This window comes from Sabethes cyaneus, chromosome 3 (genome assembly GCF_943734655.1).
Source record: "Sabethes cyaneus chromosome 3, idSabCyanKW18_F2, whole genome shotgun sequence".
In the NCBI taxonomy this organism is placed as follows: Eukaryota; Metazoa; Arthropoda; class Insecta; order Diptera; family Culicidae; genus Sabethes; species Sabethes cyaneus.
The window spans coordinates 99,517,610-99,532,490 of record NC_071355.1 but is presented as its reverse complement, the minus strand read 5'-3'; the positions used below and the strand labels follow the sequence as shown (position 1 = coordinate 99,532,490).

General features: G+C 37.4%; 1 protein-coding gene across 1 annotated transcript in view; it reads left to right on the top strand.

Annotated features, from left to right (window-relative positions):
• Nucleotides 1–14,881, top strand: part of LOC128744729 (amyloid-beta-like protein) — a 156,507-nt gene that overhangs the window by 77,045 nt on the left and 64,581 nt on the right. Inside the window, exon 4 of the mRNA XM_053841928.1 lies at nt 1,063–1,284. Within this exon, the coding sequence (XP_053697903.1) occupies nt 1,063–1,284 (222 nt within the window). The remainder of the gene's footprint in view (nt 1–1,062; nt 1,285–14,881) is intronic.

The following is a 14,881-nucleotide window of genomic DNA, read 5'->3' as shown; positions in this document are numbered from 1 at the left end:
AGAGGCTAATGACCAAACTGCCAAAATAATTTAGCTCCGCCAGTTTGGGTGCAGACTGTGCGCCGAAGCACGCTTATATAAAGAAATTAGAGATTGCTTTTTAACAGTCCTCTATGGCTCTCCCTTTAAAAACTGCTTCAACACGCAGATACCTTAGCTTGGAGAAAGGAAACAAACTAAGAATCAAGTGACTTTGGCTTAGTTTTTGACTCGCTCTTCTTCACACCTTGTCCCACTCTAGGGATACTGTAAAACACCTTTGATCTCATTGCGTCAAGTTTTAAGGGCATTTTAGCCCAAGGCTTTTTGCTATTTTTTATTACTTTCTTCTACCATTTCGGGCGTTTATTGAAAAAAAACTACTATTATAAAAAAAATAATAAAAAAATAAAAATTATGACTTCATGTCAAAGCAGAAAATCATGAGGTTAATTTATTGAGTAGGGTGATTTATTGAGTTTTGATTTTGATCCACCGCGCTACTTTTTACTTAAGAGCCCAACGCTGCTCAATTGTAATATGTACACAATATATTTAAACAACTAACACAATAGTATACTGATATGTATTGGTTGAACTGTATAAAATGAACTACCCTCAATAAAAATATATTAATAAAACGGAATTCAGACTCCATGCGCGATAAAAAGTTATTAAAATTTTATTTACCTATCGTATAAAACATTATTGGTATTAATAATCTCAACATCAAACAAGAATGCAAAGTAATATGTCGTTATAAGCTAGGACGAATAAATGGACGGGGAGGGACGCACTGTCAATCATTGTTCGTTAAAGCGGGTGCCACTTTTTATCCATAGTACTTAGTCTATAATCCAATTAAAGCCTTTGCATTCGTTCAACGTAATAATAAATCCCGCTGGTCGGTGTGACCTTCTATGAACATATGGTCCAGCGATGAATGGTATAAAGTCGGCAAGCAACGATCTCGCATTTATTTAAAAAAAATTAGTTCACTACGGCCAGCGGATCTCGTTATATTCCCTTTATATTCGCTTGTGTGTACTCTCACGCTTCACCGTTCTTTTCGTCTGCTTCCAGAAGGTCCGTTCCAGTCAGATGCACTTCTGGTGCCTGAGGGTTGCCTGTTCGACCACATTCATAACGCGTCCCGGTGCTGGCCGTTCGTCAGGTGGAATCAAACCGGTGCCGCCGCATGCCAGGACCGCAACATGCAAATGCGTAGCTTCGCCATGCTGCTACCATGTGGAATCTCACTGTTCTCCGGTGTTGAGTTTGTGTGCTGCCCGAAGCATTTCAAAGGTGAGTGAGCCCGTCCTCTTTTTTTATGTCACACGTAACGATGGTCACAGGTACTCCGGCTCTACCGTACGTGTGTAGGCTGGAATGGCCTTCCGTATATGAAAGAAATTCAAAATTCAATTCAATAAGTAGCTGTTCAACGTGCGAAAAGTTACTTATACAATATTAAATTTTTAAAGGCACTACATGAACTCAATATAGCGTAAGAGATATATTTTCATGATCTACACTATATTTCTATTTAATAAATTTTTAATACATCAAACGATATTTAAAACAAATTGAGGGACGTTTTAAATATTCTTTCTTAGTCATCACCAAGCATTCATTCGGTAACTATTTAAATGCATACAAGCCATTCGAGTATCATACAGGCATAATGTGAAAAAGGATATAACTCACAGTACGAGGAAGTATGGCAAGGGATAACAACTTCGTTGAATGGCTCATGATCCTCTGCTGATGCATTGTATGTGACTCGGTCGATTCGGCAATAATAATGATTCCGGAAGTCATCATTAAAATTAAATGCGGGCTCCAGTTAACACGTTTGATTTCGCACGAGATTGATCTTACCATGCAGTCCCGGTCCATATGATGACCGATTTGCATAATGCTGTGGCTATTGCTGTCAGCGAGGCTGCAACCGACAGTTCGGAAAATTCACTTCTCCACGCTTGGGCCTGGTCGTTGGCCAGTACGGCCGAGATAAGTTCCTGTTTCGTTCGTGCTCCTTTCTGTGCACAATGCTACCACACCGTTTGACCTGTCTGGGAGTGCTAAACGGGATTGTTGCGATGCAGTTTCATACAATTTAAATGCCATTGTTATGCAAATCGAACACTGCTCTGCAAAATCTGTTACCCGGTAAAGTGCATTTTCGAGCCAGACGGGTATGCCATAAATTTCGTGAGCCACTCTGCGGTGACATTATTCCGTTAGCAGAGCGAGAAGAATCGTTTGGTGGATGACATATTCCGGAAAAACCTGTAACAACGAGTCCTGGTACAGTGCTGAATATAACTTATTGTTTGTGGCGTTGGATAGTGTACGATAATTTGGACACTGTAAATTAAAACATTTAACCATTCGTCATATTTCTTTTTTGGTTCCATAGACCGATTCAAATTTACATTATGCAAAAGCATTAAATCCAATTGTTGAATAATAATCTTATATAATTTTGGAAAATATTTAAAAGTTGAACAAAGCTGAATTGGTAATGCTATCAAATATACAAAAAATAACACGTTATGGTAAAACCCTTCAATTACTGCATGTTCACTATCTCTTAGAATAGTGAATTTTTAAATTCTTCACTATGCAGAGAAGCTTAGATCAGACAGCATCACAAAAGCGTTTCACTGAGCACTAAAATACCTGGTCTATAGTCTAACCTGTTTATCTGCAACGCGATTCGCCTGAATAATAAAACCTTGCATTTATTATGCAAGAAATTGCTTAATACTGACGGTATAAATGGCACATAGTAATACTGCCATTACTTTCTTGATTAAGCCAGGAAATTGTCCTCAAAAGTCATATATTGGGAGTGTAAGCGGGTATAATACCATAAATAAAATAGCACTATTTTATAAAAATTTATAAAATTTATTTTATAAAAATTTTCAGTATAATTGTTATAAAGGGAAACATTTTTAGCTTCAGGAAGGAAAACAGCATGGCAGTTACTCCCAAGTAACATCCCTGTATATTCCGAGTCGGTTGTGAAGACTAGCTAAACAGGCATTGAAGTACCGAGAGCTGAACGTAATGTCAAGGTCTTGCTTTGCTTTGATGTCATTGAATTTAAAATATGCATTATCAAATCGTGCAAACTAAAAATAACTTTTTATAATTGAATGCGAAATGCATTGTTAGCATTCCATGTTAGCAATGAGCGCTTGTATCATAACCGCAGTTTCGTTCCAATTGACCTAGCAGTACAACTGTTAATACTTTGAAGATGCTAGATCTTAGAGATTGTTATGATCACAATTTGGTCAAACAATGCGTGTCAAACGATTGAAATTTCTATATACTAATATTCAACTAAGTGATTGACCGAAGCTAAATTGCCGGGCCTGTCGTTTAACTATTGCCATCAAATTTTTTTCAATCATCTCGTTCACTTTGTTCGCCGCATCTTGCCTTATACTGCGTCTTGCTTCCAACAGTTTTATGATCTACTTCAAGTTCCACTTGACGATGGCTCAATATTTCTCGATTGAGGTGAGCCCGGGGCGTTTAGGAGGGCTTTGTCCTTGAACAAAATGTAATGGCAGGATGCCAAACCCGACCAAACGGCACTTGATACTGCCGGTTTCAATGAAAATGTTGCTTTTTAAGCCATAATTACAGATAATAAGCCAAAATAGTTATTTCTCAGTGATTCTTGATAGTTCCATATACTTGAAAATGTCTGCCACTTTTCCCCTTTCCTTTGCCATCGTATCATGTACAGAATTGTGGTGTAAAGCTGCCGGAATTACGTTTCGGTCCTCTTGTTTTGTGTATAGTCGCGACTTGGAGTCACTACGTTCTTATCAGTGGACAGTCCAGCTAGGTTTTAAACTCAATTCATGATTATAGACGACAACCTCACTTTTTGTGATACCTCGGACGGAGAGGTTACAGACGTTTTAGCACTGACCCCTCTTTTTGTCGTCGCAGTGGCTTCCGGCTTTTGATTTTTGAAGTCCAGAGTTAAATAAAAGTTAGACTTACTTCATTTTACTCACCTATGTATCCATGTTAGCTGATCCGGCAGAACAAACCGAAGAAATCAAAGATCTTCACAGCCGATGGTTACCCGCCATGACTTTCAATATGTTTGAGTTTAAAATTCGGGTTTTATATATAGATAGAGTGATATAGATATAGAGTAATTTGGTTTGAGCGCCAAATGTTTCGCAGACTTGCAAAGGGATCCCCGGCCTTTCAGATCCGTATGACTGTATCAGTCTTGGCACCATCATCGGGCGTTGTCTGGCTGCCAAGATATTGAAAGGCTCCCACCTGCTCAACCTATTCTCCCGCTACTGTGAGGTTGGTGGGATTGTCAGCATCAACTACCATAGATTTAGTCTTTGCTACATTGACTGTAAGATCTGGAGCTCTCAGAGAGGTCATTTAACTTACCTAGAGAATTCGTTGATCTGATCCAATATAATGAGGAGAATTGCGATATGGCCTACACTCGTTCTAACGAACACGCTTGCATGAGCATTTTTTTGGACTCCCTTTTTATTTTCCTACTGCGACGCGAATGTGCATTTAGCTATCAGCCACGGTCGTTGCTCTCGCTAGCCTTTGCAACCATACAGTTGATACCACATCACTTGCAAGAGCCCGCACTCTCATCAGCGTAGCTCATCAGGACGTGAGACGAAATAGAAAAGAAAACGTGAAGCAAAACCTGTATCCTCTCACTCTCACGAGCCGTTTAAACAGATTTTTGAGCTTTTACATGAGAGTCAAAGAGACGGAAATAGTCAGCAAAATGACTTTCCGTCTCTTTTGCTCCCATTGTTTTGCATTGGACAGATTTTTGCACAGATATTTTTTCTTGCTGTACAGATGGCATAGACACTGAGGAAGCCTGCAAGTCGTAGGCGAAATATGTATCTGCAGGGAGCTGACATGATGCCATATTTTCGTTGCCCACATTAAAAAGGCGGCAAACGCGAAACATCAAAATATTGTTGTTTTTGTTTTTCATAACTTGTTTTGTTTACAATCGTGAACGTCGCGAAGGTTGCGAAGATCGCGAAGCGGAAAATGAAATGCTTTGTGCAATACTGTAATAGTGATTTTCACGTCAAAGAAACATCCGGATGGGTCTCGAAACATCGGTTCCCGAAAGATGTTACGCAACGGCGTCAATGGCTACAAGCTATAGCAAACGCTGAAAAATGGTGGATTGATATTAATAGAGTCAATTTTGACACCGCAAGAGTGTGTTCCAGGCATTTCACGAATGCCTTCATCTAGTACCGAAACACAAAAAGATTTCTCTGCGATGAAGCGGTTCCCACGATTTTTGAAAATGGCAACGAAAGTGAAAGGTATTTCTATAAACTGATCACTGTGCAAAAATAGCTAATTTTAAGTTTTTGATTGTAATTCTGAAGTGAATTTCTTCCTGTATCCGACACTTCCAGTCCACCTGATGACGGGTTTCCGCACCTAAAGCTGGAACAAACGCACCAAGACCTCTCCGAAATATCAGGTTATATCTATAAGCTATAATCACCTTTACCAATTCTACACTTCATATATTACGTTAGATTCATTCCAAGCTTTTACCCTGACAAAAGCATACAACGAACAGGTTTTAGACTCCGAAGCGGCGACATTATACGATCTTCTTCCTTCTAGAGCAACTAGGTTGTTTTTTTTTGCTTCCACCGTTTTCACTACAGGATTAACACCTTCCAACATAAAAAAAACGTCGCCACACCATTATTAAGTCGGTAACAATATGAAAATGTACGATTTTTTTGAAAATTTAACCAACGAAACATTTTTACCGATGCTAAAATTGATGAAACTAAACCAAAACAAACAAAATTTGACAGTTCGATGCGTCCGACAGAGTTGTCAGCTTGAGCCCGTTCAATATAGGCGACGTTTTTTGTATAGGTTGGAATAGGAAGTGTCATTCCCGTGCGTATCTGTCGTGAATAAAATATACATAGTAGAAATAAATTGGATAAGTTTTCTTCTTTTCACTTAATTTTAGATGATTGTGCTTGGGTTTGAAAGTTACATAAAGAAATATGAAAAAATCAGAAGGGTTACAAGACACGCCCGCATAGGTGATAGGAGATAGGAGATGCTCCAGTAATGGAGGAATTATGTTGCGGCTTAGTATTAAAAATCAATCTAAAGGTTCAACTCATCGGTTTTAACAAAAATATTTCGACTATATAGTGTGCCAATATGTCAGCTTTGATGTCATATCGAAATGATATAGTTCAATTTGATAAAATATACGAAATTTCTTTTTTTCTAACATCAGTCTGCGGCCCTATAGTTGTGGTAATGTCCCTACAATAGTGGAAGCTGTTCCTATAATAGTGGCATCTGTAAATCGCTTACAAACGTCTATTTCCAGCGCATTTAGTAAATGGATTTGGACGCGGATTAGTGTCGAGAAACTCTTTGATCTTGTACATAAGTGTCTGTGTGCCCACCGGAAACCCCCTTCGTTCCATCTGCTTCAACCACGTAATGATTTTTTCTTCTTCTGATTTCTGAAGCACTGTGGGAGGACCTTTTGTCGTTTTGTGGTCACTTAGATGAAACCGCGCAGTAGATTAAAATAGTTTTTTCGCCGCGTTTTATGGTCTTAATGCACTGCTGCAATCTGTATTCCTCATAGAAATGCGTTGTGCGGCAGCGTTTTAATTTCTGTTTTCCCATCCTGTAAACACGTACCTACTGCTTACCAGATACTAACATCGTTTCGATAAACTTTACTCACCCTGCTGAATTTGACTAGTTATTAGAAAACACTCACTTCAATTCAATAAAACTTCGTATCGTAGCACTAACTCGGAAATGATCCGAACCGGTCTGGTTAAAAATGTCAAATTTCAGTTAGGTATAATTTCAAAGTTTACTATGATATTTCACTCTATTGTAGGAACAAATATCCTTTCGTTGCTCTTATACTGGAGGAAGCAATATTTTACGAAAGAAACATAATTTTGTGAAAATTTTGAATGGATTGTATTATTAAAGCCCATTATAGTGACCTTACTCATCTTTTTAAAATCCCAGAAGTAGCCAAATATTGTTGTGAAAATCATACCATTAGTTACCAAATTGTTAAGAAATTACATCCTTTTGACCTTTTCAAAATGAATTAACATTTTCTGAATCAAATTTTTAAAATTAGCATTTATACTATACATGAATGTGACACTAAATATAAATTGAACAATGTAGCATAAAGAAAATTGGAAATAGGTTCCGATATTCCTCACACAATGGATTTTACTTAAATTTCCACTATTACTGGTGCTACCACAACTGCTGGAGCATCTACCCTAATTCTCTTTGTAGCGATAGTAGCATATAATAATGATTCTTCATGTATGCATGCAGCATATATACAGTGGACCCCCGTTCGTTTGAACGATTCCTCATGCAAACTAACGGGGTTAGTTTTTAATTTGAACAACTGATAAGCCTAAATATGCTGGAACTTGTGTAAACTGGCTGCCCTACTCTTTGTTATTGTTTGGTGGTTTGATTCAGTTGGCAATTGCAAGCAGCGAATATTTCATTCTCCGATCGAATTTCTACCATAATCGTTGGGAAAACGCAATGTGAAACAGATTAAGCACGCTAGATCAGCACAAACGAATCATGTTTATGTGCATTGTCTGCATAAGCAAATGATGTCATATTGAGAATGACGTTTGAACCATTTTTAATTTGCATGTCGTGCAAACCAACGGGGTTCAAATTAAAAAGTGTTCAGATTAAAAACGGTCAAACCAACGGGGGTCCACGGTACATGCTACATGCCTTGTATGTCACATTTATCAAAGTAGTAACACTGTATTCGAGATTATGCCTTCATATTCCATCATTAATTTTCGAAAAAAATATACGTAATAAACTAATTTAGTTAGTTAAGCTAGTCAGAATTAAGTCAGCAGCTCTTAATACCAGCTTCAACGTCAATTATCTCCTGTTCGACATGTTGTTTTGAAGAAACCGCATAGTGGAGGCCCATATTTAAAACGTTGTTTTATTGTTGGGGAAGTTCTACAGAAGATTTGCTGACTGTAAAGTCATTCAACAGTCGTACATTTTCAACGTCCGGCTGCTGATGTAGTTGGTTTATGATCCAGAAGGTAGATCTTCAGTCAAACGGACACTCAAAGTTTAATACAATCAATGCTAAGACAGGATTCAGTCAGTACAATAAGGTAATAGCCGTTGCAACTGAATATCGCAAACCGTGATATACAGTTTAAAAATAATAGCAATTGACATTAAAAAGAACATGCAATGCAAATTGGATAAGTCCGTGGACAAAGTGAAGTTCGAAGAAAATGAAATAGAACTTAAAAAGAACACGCTGTACTGCTTAGATAACGAAATTAGATGCTAGTCAATGCAACTTTGCAGAAATAGTAGAACTTTACTTACCATTACCATTCATATACCATTTGATGTTACTAAGAGATGTATTCGAAACCCTCATAAACTGGATTACCGGTCTATGGGCTTCTAATCATGTATCCCGTAAATATTGACAACATCGGTAACGATCGTCACATTCGGTATTTACACTTTGATGTCTCGTCAGTAAATGGTGTACCGTGCCAATATTCATTCATAACACGGTGAGAGGTGTGACACGGAAAAAATACTTCTTAAATGAGCTAGTGTACGTTGTTAGTCGCACTCGCACCGAGTACATCATAAAAACTCATTTGACATCATTCTAACACCCCCAAAATTTCAAATTATTGCAAAAAAACGTTTTGGCTAGATATCCAAAAAACTACAAGGTATACAGCCCTAAGGGTTGTACGAAAGGGTGACTTAGGATTATATCATATTATTAGATCAAAGACTAATGTAAACTGCATTTCTGGCATATGCAGGGTGTCGATTACCTGGAAAATCAGGGAAAACCTGGAAATGTCAGGGAATTTCGTTTCAACCTGGAAAAGTCAGGGAATGTCAAGGAATTTCCTTTGAAGTCAGGGATTTTTGGCATGGGAAGAAAATATATCGGAAAAGTTATGGCATCGCAAGGATAACATTTACTTCAAGTATCTAACACCTTTTTATTCAAGGTCTTCGCGTATACCCGCGTGCATCCAATCTGCTGTGTACTAATTTCCCAGAGTTTCGAAATTTCAAATTTCATGACTGTGACTGACCTACTTTTTCAACAACGGTTGGACCGATTTTGGTTTCAAAGGGAAGGGCTCACAATCTAAAGTTGTGTAGATCAAAAGTTGTGTATAGAAATTTGCTTATTTTGTACGGAAAGTGACATGAAAAGTCCATACCAGGCTGGTAGAAGGTGACCCGCAAAGCGCATACTTTGTTAGAACAATACTTTATTTGATTTCACTGCGGCGAATTCAGCAAGGATGTTAAAACACTCTTTGATGCATCGAGAACAAATACAAGCAAATTTTGCCTTTTGATAATTGCAGTCTTCCGTACCGAGATCGGACTGTAACTGGAATCAAACTGAACCAAGATCAGCTTTTGAAAATTTGCTACGATATTCAACCTGAACAGGTCAGAACCCGCGGATTTCAATTTTTATTCTCGTGTTTCATGTCGATCACTAATGAAAATCTACGCTTAATGCGTATTCGAATGAAAGACCATCTCAGCCTCAAAATTCTGATTAAGTCTAACACATAAGTCATATTTTTGAAACACGAATGTGAGCAGAAAGTCGATAGAGTCGCAAACCCGAAGTTTTCTGATTATCAAAAGTTAATTGCAAGTAGGTCGAATAAAAGCAAATAATACAATAATGCTAAATTCCCGAGGAACAATTATTTCTTCAAATTTTGATAACAAATCGAAATTGCTGCTCAGGCAATCAGGCATTGTGTCAGAAAATTTCTTCAAATTATGTTCTAAACTAAAGACCAACTTTTATGCTTAATGGTTTGCTTAGTTAAATGTTTGAAGCGGATTTATACCCATCCATCTCATCCCACCACCTTTCGACAATTGGATAAACCAGCAGACTATTTTAACTTTTCCCATAAATACCTCTTGCAATTTTTATTTAACTCAATTCTTTAATTGTGCGTTAATGTGCTTTCGATGTGCGTTAATCAAATTCGATAGTATTAATTTTCCAATTCGAAATTTCGCATAAAAAGATGAATTTGAATTGAAAAGGATAAACGAACTCATTAGAAAATAACAATTCGAGAGTAAACAAAAACTTAAGTCAAATGAACACTTTAAAAAGAGAAATTAACGAGATAGTCTGCGTCTGGATTTTTTCGAAGTACACCTGGAAAAACCTGGAAAAGTCAGGGAATTTTATTTTCACTGGATAATCGACACCCTGCATATGTATGTTTATAGGAATCTGTGAGTGCCATTGTTTAAGTGAATGTTTAAAAGAGAAGAGCGAAATATTCAGATTCAGTTCCTCATTGAATGCAGTGGTGGTTTTGAAATTACGTAGACGAGGGTTCATAAGTACAACGCATGCAACCATCTCAATGGTTGGATTTCTTTTAAAAATCACTTGTGTGTATCATAAAGGTTGAAATAGTAATGAATTACCAGCTCACATTTATTGTATTAAATATGATAGTGCGTATCATATGTTTCATGATAAATGACATGTTGACAAGTTTCAATAATCTTACTTTAACTTGCTTGTAGTCTTTAAAAGGGCCATTGATTACAAGTGCTTTAATGTTACGTTCATCGCCAATATGACGTGCCATTCGAATGTCCTTCTCTTTTGATATGAATGACAACAGGAACGTAAGTTAGCGGCGTAGATTCACTGTCTCTTGCTCCGAGAAGGTTTTACTAGTTTACTTTCACAGCTTACTGCTTGTTACATAGCATAAAATATGGCACTTGCGCAAAAATTTCTTTTTTTTGTATGAGAGTCCTTATCCTCCTACCACAGGAGTGAGCGGTCTCACACCATCATAAAATAAATTCATGCCTCCAAAAACCCCCACTTGCAAAATTTGGTACCATTTGCATGGTTAGTTCTACAGTTATGAGGAAATTTGTATTTCATTTGTATGGGAGGCCCCCTCTTAGAAGAAGCAGGGTCTCAGTACACTATAGAAAAAATTCTTGCCTTCTAGCTTAGCGGTTTCCAGATCAATTTTCAATATTTTGGCGTCGATCGACCGAAAAATTTTCTTCGCATCAAACCCAATAAAGAAACCTATTGAATTCAAAGTACGCACTATTAAAAAATTGAAAATAATGAAGCATTGTCCAATTTGAAATTAGTAATCACGCATTGACGGTTCGGCATGGCATTTTCTGTAAGTGCGAGCAACCGACGAAATCCCTTTTTTGGTGGTATCGCCAGTTGAAGATTGGGCGTATACAACTTTGATAAATTTTAACATACAAAGTAATGTAGCATGTATACATGAAGCATCATATTGTTACATGCAGGGAATCCCATATGGTTCGATCATTTGACGAAATTTTGATTAATTACGCCCCATGCACAACTTCGTCAAATTTTGCTCGGCTAAGACGTTACTGTTAAAGGAATCAAAATTGAGTCAAAGTGATCGAACCATCCCTGATTACATGCATTGATATATGCTACTATCACTACAAAGAGACTTACTTAGTACTACGTCCCCTATGCGGTCGTGTCTTGATTTTTTAAGGAAACAAATAACATTTTTTTAGTTAAAGTTTTCTATCTGAATTTTCTGCAAAGTATAACAGATCACAAATGAAAGTAATAAAAAAAATTCAAACTTAAAAATTAATTTGGGCACCAGAGAGTTAAAATTCGCGTGTCACTACCTTCACGCTTTACGTATGGTATCGCTAATCATCAGCGCTCTGATGTTAAGGCTGTGACACTTTTCTAATAAATATTCGTTTAGCTCCCTCACAGTAACAGACTTCACCAGCAGAACTGAGTTCAATTAGGATAATGTGAGAGGCAAAAATCCGCATCTGACTTACTTCCTAGCGGATATAGTACAACAGCTAGCTCGACAGACTTCCGTTTGATAAATGATGTTTACATTTACTGGAATCCCATTGAAAAACGATGCGTCGCCTAGCAGCTATAGCTTTGCACCGGAGCGTGCAAAAAAAAGAAAATCCCCTGGAAATTGTGTTTCATCTTGTTTTTCTACACGTGCGTGTTGCAAGTGTTTCGAAAACAAATCAGATTATTATGAAAGCAAAATTTTCCTTTTGTTGCAAATATTTGATAACTTGCAAATATTTTACGCAAATATCGTAGCGACGGACCATATTTTAGAAGTGTAGTGGTTAATTAAGTTCACTTAAAGACAGTAATCCTGCAAATGAAATTATTATATAGTTTTATGAATTATTTAGAATATTTCACAGTTTCATGTTTTGCTCAGTTTTTTCGCTTTTATAGTCTAAACTGCTTCACAAAGCAAACAATATAATTAACGTAGTAGCATTAAATGGAATTTTCTCCTGATTTTCTCGGTAAAATAATAACTTATTTGAAAAACGTTCGCACCAATTACACCGACTTTAGACCGATGATAGCAAAAATACAAGTTTAACTAGTTGGTCAAAGCCAAAACTGTGCAATTTTTTTTTACATATGGATAGGGTAAATGTTTTATATTTCGCCCCCTAAACCCAATTTCCAATTAATTTTGAGAGTTTAGCTAGCTTAGTTTGGATTTTTTCAACTTTATGTTACTAATTATCAATCAACTTTTTCTCTACAAGAGTTTATGATTTTTATCATAATTCGGTTACCTCTTACTATTGGAATTTGGCATTTAAAATCTTCAGAAATAATTTAATCGCCCCCCATATTTTATCTTATACTAGCTGATCCGACAAACTTCGTATTACCACAAATTAACCAATGTTGTACATAAATCATGAATCTCGGATGATATTTGTCACAATCTCTAGTTTTGCAAGTTTCTGAGGAGTTCAACCTTAGATGATTCATTTTGGCAGTTACGTAACTATGAAAGCATCCCAGGTAACCAATAAGCATCACCAATGCTATTCAAATGTAGGCCAATAAGCATTTAAGTCGCCTTAAATGCCACTTAAATGCTATTTTGGCAAAATATACAGCTACTTTACTGATAACCTTCTTATAGTGCTGACAATGCTAATTTACAGCTAATTACCGACACGAAGAATTTGAATCCAATTTTGGATGCCAATTTACAACACCTATGCAGTCAAAAAGCTAATATACAACAACGTGCAGTATAAAATGCAAGATATGCTGATTTGCTGCTTGTGTTAATGCTTATTAGTTACCAGGAATTAGTAGTTTAATATAAAAATTTGCAATTTTTTCTCACAGTAAAGTAGAAAACAACTCCCCTGTCCCCTCATTGCATAGCCAGAAAGCGGATAGTAATATTCGCCATGATTGTACAACATTTCGCCGAATATCATTTTGCGAAAAACCTTAAGCGGAATGTACCATTTCACGGAAAACTTTTTTGTGAAAAGTACCATTTCGCGATCCTCTCCTTACTCGCTATCGCTCGTTCCAGGAAACCCAGGTAGACCTAGGAAAACAAATAAACCTAGACGGTCCCCCCAGTGGGCGGCGCTTCCGACGGCGGGTCACCGGCAATACTCGCGACCGTCGCGTCCTGGATGATCTAGTGTTACTATAGATAGTTTTTGTGGTCTTGTTATTGACTAATGTTTTATGGAAGAGTCTCGAATTTCTCGAGTTCGATTAGTTTTTGAGTTTCGCAAAAATTTCTGTTTTATTTGTATGAGAGTACATATCCCCCTACAACAGGGGTGAGAGGTCTCTATCATAAAATAAATTCAAGACTCCAAAATCTCCCACATGCCAAATTTGGTTCCATTAGTTCTCAAGTTATGAGAAAATTTGAATTTCATTTGTATGGGAGCCCCCCCTTCTAAACAGGGGAAGGGTCTTAATTCATCATAGAAAAAATTCTTGTCTCCCAAAACACCCACATGTAAAATTTTGTTCCATTTGCTTGATTAATTCTCGAGTTATGCAGAAATTTGTGTTTTATTTGCATGGGAGCCCCCCCCTCTTAGTGGGGGAGGGGTCTCTAACCATCATAAGAACCTTCCCTGGCCCCAAAAACCCCTATATGCAAATTTTCACGCCGATCGGTTCAGTAGTTTTCGATTCTATAAGGAACATTCGGGCAGACAGACAGAAATCCATTTTTATAGGTATAGATTTGTATGGGAGCCCCCCCCCTCTTGGTGGGGGGAGGGATCTCTAACCATCATAAGAACCTTTCCTGGTACCAAAAACCCCTACATGCAAATTTTCACTCCGATCGGTTCAATAGTTTTCGATTCTATAAGGAACATAGAGCAGACAGAAATCCATTTTTTAGGCAAAAATTTGTATGGGAGCACCCCCTTTTAGTGGGGGGAGGGGACTTTTGCCATCGAGAGAACCTTCCGTAGCCCCAAAAACCACTACATACAAATTTCACGCCGATCGGTTCAGTAGTTTTCGATTCTAAAAGGAATATAGGGACAGACAGACAGAAATCCTTTTTTATAGGTATAGATTTTCGCCCCCATGCGAAAAATTGCGTCGTTAGTCGTTTCTACATAGAAATATTCAAATTTAATTATGTTGAGGAGTTCAGGACTTTGATATGAATAAATAAGATTCGCCTTTTCTTTTTTGCGATATTATTCGATGTTCGAACCGCAATTATGATGGAGTGGATTGCCAGCCTGAATCCTTAAGGTCTGAAGCAAATATGGCAAATCTCAATTCAAAACAAGCAAATCATCACGTGGGTCCAAGTTGGTACTGCGAAATTGATTATTACATGGAAGGATCCCAATGCTGGAAGGTGACTCTTATAACCCCGGAATGCGCAGTGCC